Source organism: Centroberyx gerrardi, chromosome 13 (genome assembly GCF_048128805.1).
Source record: "Centroberyx gerrardi isolate f3 chromosome 13, fCenGer3.hap1.cur.20231027, whole genome shotgun sequence".
NCBI classification, from domain to species: domain Eukaryota; kingdom Metazoa; phylum Chordata; class Actinopteri; order Beryciformes; family Berycidae; genus Centroberyx; species Centroberyx gerrardi.
Genome location: NC_136009.1, coordinates 27,941,399 through 27,949,261, shown reverse-complemented (window position 1 = coordinate 27,949,261; position 7,863 = coordinate 27,941,399). Strand labels below are relative to the sequence as shown.

General features: G+C 41.8%; 1 protein-coding gene across 1 annotated transcript; it reads right to left on the bottom strand.

Moving 5' to 3' along the window:
* On the bottom strand, window positions 1-2,217 carry LOC139916606 (tripartite motif-containing protein 16-like). The gene is made up of 2 exons (XM_078287669.1): window positions 662-2,217; window positions 1-510 (listed from the first exon to the last, which is right to left on the bottom strand). Exons 1-2 carry the CDS (start codon window positions 2,215-2,217, stop codon window positions 432-434), a joined length of 1,635 nt encoding a protein of 544 aa, XP_078143795.1. The 3' UTR covers window positions 1-431.
* Window positions 2,218-7,863: the final 5,646 nt, after the last annotated feature.

Genomic DNA, 7,863 nt, shown 5'->3' with positions numbered 1-7,863 from the left:
TTTGCAATCATTCACTTTGTTCACACATCCAATCACTAAAGCCAGGTAAAGAACTCTGGTTCAATCTTCTCATCTACATATTCACTTCATCTACATAATCAATCTCTTATATGGATATACTCTATTCCTGACTGACATAACACAATAGTGATTCAAGCTATATCCATTTCATAAAGCTTCAAAATCGTCTAGCACATAGGAAGTGATGGACAGGAAGTGATAGCCACCATGGCTGAACAGACAAAGAAACGAGCGGCATCTACAGAAACTCAAACTGCATCAACAGAAAATCCAAGCTCCGTCCACACTGTTTGATTGACAGGTGATCTCTGGGAAGTGCAGTGCAGAAACACCACAGCAATGAACACTTAGCAACAGCAAAAAAAAGTACGTGACTATTTCAAAAAAATTGAAGAAAAAAAAACTCCTGTCTACTTGAGCTTACACAACTCAACAGTGTCTCCATAATAATAACGAAACCAAAATCCAGGATGGAGAGGCTGAGTGAATGTGGTCAATGATTTTATCAGCAATGATAAAATAAAAACAGAATGTCACACACGCTGCTTTAATGACTCCTGTCTACTTTAGCGCACACAACTCAGCAGTGGCTCCAATGGAACCATAAAGCCCAAATCCAGGATAGAGAGGCTGAGTGAATGTGGTCTGGACTCTGTGGAGGAGAGTCATGGATTCAGAGACGCTGTAGAAGGACAGAATACCTGCTCTGTGATCCAGGTACACTCCTACTCTGGAGGACCGAGGGACTGGGATGAGAGTTTTGATATTGTTATGTATGAATTTATAATTATTGTTGTAACAATCTAATGCCCAAGACTTGTCATTAAATCCAAATCTACATTCATTATAGGTCCCTGTTCTGCCAATATCCTTATATGAGACTGCTATTGAAACTGCTGTTCCACTCCACTCCACCTCCCAGTAACAACGTCCAGTCAGACCCTCTCTACTCAGGACCTGATACCTTTCAGTGAATCTGTCTGGGTGACTAGAATATAACTGTTCTTCTCTCATACATGTTGCTTTTCTGTTCCTCTCAGATAATGGCAGCCGTCTGTCTGCTGTGTTTGGATCCAGTGTGATTTGACACGAATATTGTAAGAATTCAGCTCTGGTCTTGGGCTCTGGTTTTGGCAGTAAAACATCCATTTGAGTCACTGTCCATGAGATCTTAGGCCATTCCTCTGTAAGAATGCCCTGTAGTTTATCTCTGGCCTCTGACACAGCTGCAGTCACATCCTCAAAGTAGCGCAGAGGACGGATATTGGTGCCGGGTGAGTCTGTAGATTCACTAAGACGTGACAGCGAGGGGTAATTGTGTAGAAAATGGGTGTGATCCTCTGTGTGTGAGAGCTGCTCCAGCTCAGCAATCTCCTGTTTCAGCTTCTCCTGAAGTTCTTCGGCCCGACTCGCTTCCGCTTTCTGCTGGGATCTGATCTGCTCCTTCACATCAGAGCTTCTTTTCTCAATGAGACGGACCAGCTCAGTGAAGTTCTTCTCACTGTCCTCCACTGCTTTATCAGCAGAGAGATTGATAGCCTTCACCTCCTGTTGAAGCACCTTCACGTCTTTCTCTCTGTTCTGGATTCTTTGCTGGATTTTTTGCTGCCTCTCAGTCCTTTCTGCTGCAGCTGAGACTATGTCATGGCCTTTATGTTCATCCATGGAGCAGAGATAACAGATACACTGCTGATCAGTACGGCAGAAAATCTTCATCACCTCATCATGACGAGAGCAGATGTTCTCCTGAAGCTTCATGGTGGCTTCGACCAGCTTGTGTTTCTTTAATGGAGGTTCATCATAGTGAGACTGGAGGTGCTGCTCACAGTAAGAGGCCGGACACACCAGACAGGACTTGATGGCTTTCACCTTTCTCCCAGTGCAGAAATCACAGGCCACATCTCCAGGTCCGGCATACCAGTGATCAGGAGGAGCAGCTTGGAGTCCTGTCTTCTTCAGTTCCTCCACCAACTCTGCTAACATGGTATTTTTCACCAGGACAGGCCTTGGTGTGAAGGTCTGTCTGCACTGGGGGCAGCTGTGGATTTTCTTCTGATCCTCTTCATCCCAGCAGCTTTTAATACAGCTCATGCAGTAGCTGTGCCCACAGGGAATAGCCACCGGATCCTTCAGTAGATCCAGACAGATCGAACAGCAGAATTTTGCCTCGTCCAGCTGAATTCCTTGCTGCGCCATTTCAGTAACAGTGAGTCAGATAGTTTCACTTTCTATCAACGGAAAAAACAAGTCGTTCTCCGATCCAAACCAAAACTCTGTTCCTTTACTTCATGTTCATTTGCTGATCTGCAGTGAATGGGCTTGTCAGCTCTTGCACTTCACAACATGTTGTTTCCACCCATCTTTAAACTGGCAGATCTGTGAAAGGGGAGGGAACAGGAAATATCCGGACAGAATGGAACTGGCTGTGTTTGAGACCAGAAAGAGGAGGGAGGAGTTATCAGGCTTCGCTTTATTCCAGGAAGAGGAGCGGTTTGAAAGAGGCAGTGTATGTTTAGGCCTTGTTTACAGTGTGAAGATTATGACAAATAAAAATGCAATAGTTAAATTTGGGATCAATGACCCTCTTTTTGCCCTGTCTTTCTCTCTTTGTCTCTCTCTCTCTCTCTCTCTCTCTCTCTCTCTCTCTCTCTCTCTCTCTCTCTCTCTCTCTCTCTCTCTCTCTCTCTCTCTCTCTCTCTTTTCACTGGCAAGGCAAGTTTATTTATATAGCACATTTCATACACAAGGGCAATTCAAAGTAGTTTACATAAATAAAATTAAAATAAAGGCATAGATAAAAAGACAGTACAAGATTAGAAAAGTGAAAAGTGCATTAAAATCACATTTAATAGAAAATATAAAAGATAAAAATAAATAAATATTCCAGTGCAGATGAGAGTTGCCCTAAATTTCTTAAAAAGACCAGAAAAGTTTTAAGTCCTGATTTAAAGGGCTGGTGGTTTCTCAGATTCTCTTTCTATAAGCATGTGGGGAAAATACAGATTCAACAGTTTGTTAATCATTACACTTTCAATGTCACTAGAGACATTACATGATCAATCAAGATTCTAGAGTTTAAGTGGATCCACAAGACATCAAAGCCACATTCAGGCACTCAAAGATAAACAAGCTGCTTTGACAGATCTGCTGGGGATCAAAGTGCAGGGGGCATTCGTTAAGTCACAATTTAAGAATATTGCTGAAATTAATGCTCCATCCAAATTTGGAGAAAAGGAAAAGGTCACAACCAGCTTATTCACTGTCTTCGATCAGTTGATGGACATGATCTCACAGAGCCAACTGAGATTAGAAAAAGAGCTGTAGGTTTTTTCTCAGAGCTCTACGCTTGTGAGTACAGAGAGGACTTGGTGCACCCATATTAATGTTTGACAGAACAGAGAGTAAAGTGGTAGTCTCTGTTCTGTATGTATTCTGCACAGTGTAATACATGCAGCATTATAGTTAAAATGGCACATATTATGGTGTTTTTCATTATTATTATGACATTAAACATCAATATCGGTGCTCACTTATTGAATTTGACGATTAAATACAAAGTGATTGGTTTAAAACAGTATTTCTACCTATTTAAAATTCTTGCGCTTTTATTTTGAAGGCTAAACGGCAAAAATTCTTGTTTCTGGTCATTTGCAGTAGTGTTAGCTATGGAGTTTCCAGGGTGCGTGCGCACACGTGACGTTTTTTCAACAGATTGGCGATTTCAGCTAAATAATGATGTAAATGTCGGTCTTTTCAAGTCAGTTTGGCATCGGTTGGCTTCAGGAGTCTTGCATTATGCTGGACGAGCGGTATGGAGTCATTTCATGGTTATTTTCCATTATTTCTTTAAGCCTGGAGACCTGAAGTCTGAAACGGTCCCCAGCAACGTCAGTTGTTTTGGAGAGCTCTCAAATAGGGTAATAGAAGTGATGGAAAAGGTCATATGCACAGAGCAGTCATACTGTATCCCTTGCAGAACAATTAGGGATAACATAACGTTAATTTGGGTCTATTTGGACGTCTGTAGTTCATTAGGCTTATTTCCTCAGACGAAGAAAAGGCATTTGACTGAGTGGAGCACCAATACCTGTGGAATACCTTTCGGACTTTTGTTTTTTCTCCGGGTATTATTGCAAGGATCAAGGTGCTCTATTCTGGTAGTGAAAGTGTGTTGAAGGTCACCGGTGGCTGTAGCGCTCCATTTGCCATTAGGAGAGGCATTCGGCATGGTTGCGCAATGTCTGGTATGCTCTATTCTTTAGCTGTTGAGGCCATGCTGTACCAGATCAGAAAGGAGCTAAGGTAAAACTAGCAGACCGTCTCACACCTTTGCGCCACTCAGCATATGCAGATGACATGATGGTAGAGGATAGTGACGTCCACAAGGTAGCGCATGTTGAAAAATCTCCTCTTCAAGGGTAACTTGGGATAAGAGTGCAGCATTGTTAGATAAATGGCAGGAAGATGAGCCTAGGTTACCTGCAGAGTTTTAACAGGTTTAAGAATGGGTTTAAATGTTTAGGTATTCAACTAAGTGATCACTCAGATGTGATGAAAAATTAGGAGGGAGCGGCAGAAAAGGTGGAGGGCAGGTTAGCAAAATGGAGATGGCTTTTATCTCTCATGTCCTACAGGAGGCGTACACTTATTTTTAACAACCTGATAGCGTCTACTTTAAGGCACCACCTGGCTGTCATAGAAACCCCATTAAGACCACAGGCTGGTATTTTAGAGTTTTTTCTGTGACAGACTACATTGTCTACCTCAAAATGTTTTAGGTTTTACCAAAAGAAGATGGAGGGCAGGGTTTGGTTGTGTTTAGGTTACAGTTTTTTACAAGTTACAAGTTTTTTATATGGTCCACAAGATCTACCATGGAGTCAAGTAGTTTATTTTGGGCCAAGTGGGTAATTTGGGTTTTGTAAAAACTTTGTTTTTGATTGTTCAGGCTTGAATCAGAAATTTTTGTCAACTTTTCATATTAGTGTGGCAAAAATATGGAGTATGATGGAAAGAAGCAGAATGGCCCCTAACACATCCTTGAACTGGCTGCTGATGGAGCCAATTCATAAAGGATAAAGGATTGGGAGCGCTGCTGTCCAGTACACAGCACACAGCAGTAATTTCCAACAGTTGAATCCAAAAAGAGAAGCTAAAACAACAAGGGAAACATGCCGTTTGATTAATTTATTTTTTGGAAAGGTAAAACTGGCAATCTACTTCAGCAGGAAACAAAAAATGGAAAGTGGTCAGTGGTCAACAGTGTATTCCAGCGTCCCAGAAACACAAGACCCGAATCTACTGCACCGCTGTCACAGCTTTGTTACCAACAGCACTACTTCCAGAACATGCACTGCCATATTACAAAGGTACACACTACATCTGCACCCTACAAACGTACTCACTCTAAAAGTTACAAACTACAACTAGTAACTATTTAAATTTAAATATTAACACGTGATTAAGATATTTACTAGTAGTTACAAACTAGTCACTATTTTAAATAGCACACGTCTCTAATCCAATTCTATTAGTTATCATCCACATTATTCACTAATCTTGTCTCAGCAAACCCAAGAGAAACAGAAACAGCAGAAAATATTACAGCATCAATACAAATATGCAACAAAGATAAAAACTATATAGACCACACAACAGTTTACATTTTCATATGATTAAATGTCTGTTTGGATACTCTCTATTACTGACTGATATAACACAACAGCGATTCAACTTATATCCAGTTCATGAAATCTTTTCCACTGTCTGTTCTAAACAGCCGGTGTCTGGTCGCTCTTCCCTGGGAAAAATCCTCTGCCACACAGGAAGTGATGCGTTTTACGTTTCCGGTTTGTTTGGAATAAACAGAAGAAGAAGAAGAACTGGGTAGTTAGCATGAGCAGCGATAGCCACCATGGCTGAACAGACAGAGAAAAGAGAAACTCAAACTGCATCAACAGAAAATCCAAGCTCCGCCCACACTGTTTGATTGACAGGTGATCTCTGGGAAGTGCAGTGCAAAAACACCAGTCATGATCGCTGAGCAACAAAGATGGACAGAAAAAACTACTTAAAAATCTGAATCTCGCACATTGCTGCTATAATATCTCCTGTCTACTTTAGCGGAAGAAACTCTGCATTGCCTCCAAAATAAAAAAAACAAAATCCAGCATAGAGAGGCTGAGTGAATGTGGTCTGGACTCTGTGGAGGAGAGTCATGGTTTCAGAGACGCTGTAGAAGGACAGAATACCTGCCCTGTGATCCAGGTACACTCCTACTCTGGAGGACCGAGGGCCTGGGATGGAAGTTGTGATATTGTTATGTATGAATTCATAACGACTGTTGTAACAATCTAATGCCCAAGACTTATCACTGCATCCAAATCCACTTCCATTCCCTGTTCTGCTAATATCCTTATATGCGAGTGCTACTGAAACTACCCCCCCCCCCCCTCCACTCCACCTCCCAGTAACAACGTCCAGTCAGACCCTCTCTACTGAGGACCTGAAACCTTTCAGTGAATCTGTCTGGGTGACTAGAATATAACTGATCTTCTCCCACACGTGTTGCTTTTCTGTTCCCCTGAGATAATGACAGCCGTATGTTTGCTGTGTTTGGACATGGATTACAAATCAGGCCGCGAGCGCATGTGTGACACGCATTGCAGAGCGCGAGTTAACCATCCTTGATTTTTACTTTCACGGAGCCGCTTGTGTGTATGTTTGTGTGTGCCGCGCGCCCGTCGGCTCAAAATGCCACTATTTTCCTATGGGAGGGGTGCAGATTCCGCGCTCACCGCCGGCTGCGCAGTGGATCGTGGATTTTTCTGCAGTGGTTGGTCGTGCAAAGACTTGAAAATAGTTAAACTTGAGTGGATAAAATTTGCGCGTCATGCGTCACTTCTCAAGAGAACAACTCAGCGCTACTTTGGTTGCCTGGCAACAAACAACACATTACCGCTCCGCTTCATTTCTGCCACTTTTTTCAAAGCGAGGCGGGTCGCCGATTGCGTTACTGCAGCATATGTTCCCCACCTTCAGAAGGCGGCCATTCATGTACTCACCATGTTTGGTTCCACATATCGATGTGAATCTGGATTTTCCACGATGAACATTGTTAAAAACTCCTACAGCAGCAGTTTGACCAGTGAACAATTGGGTCAGTGCCCAAGTGCCCAGGTGCAAAGCATTGGTTACAGGCAAACAGCGCCATTTCTCCACTGATTCAAGCCACTATACTATAGTATTGAATGTGTGTACTTAAAGTTATGTTTAAATTATGTTATGGACAAGTTATGGACATTGATTTATGTCGGTGCGTTTTACTGGCATTGTTCCGGACCTTTGAACTTGTGTAAAATTCATAAGTGGACCTTCAATAAAAAAGACTAAATACATTTTGCATTCTCAGACAGTGGTGGTCACACCTTTTTTTTCTCTCTCTCTCTACCATGTCAGTGGTTCTCCTGTCTGGGACGATGACAGGTTAAGACATGTTTGGCTGCGGTAGTGGCACACTCCTTTTTTTCTCAGAGAATGTATTGGAGTTTTTCATCTCTCTCTCTCTCTCTCTCTCTCTCTCTCGATCTCTTTTGATTCCACATCTGCTCTAAACATGAAGACTGCACTTTGTTGTGTTTTAAGGGGAAAATATTGTCATATTAACTGTCATATTAGTTTCATATTTTCTCTAGCAGCTTTGATACACTTCCTGGAATGAATACATAAGAAATACTTTATTCATTCTTGGAAAAAAAACTTTATTCATTTTTGCAAACATTCACTTTGATCACACATTAAATCACGAAAACCTGGTAAAGTAAAGTAAAAAAATTTCCATCT

Excerpts from the sequence above, each read along its gene's own strand:
- LOC139916606 (XM_078287669.1), bottom strand. The coding sequence starts at position 2,217 with ATGGCGCAGCAAGGAATTCAGCTGGACGAGGCAAAATTCTGCTGTTCG. Across the intron at positions 511-661 it reads CTCCACAGAGTCCAGACCAC|ATTCACTCAGCCTCTCCATC; the intron begins ATTCACTCAGCC and ends ATCATTGACCAC.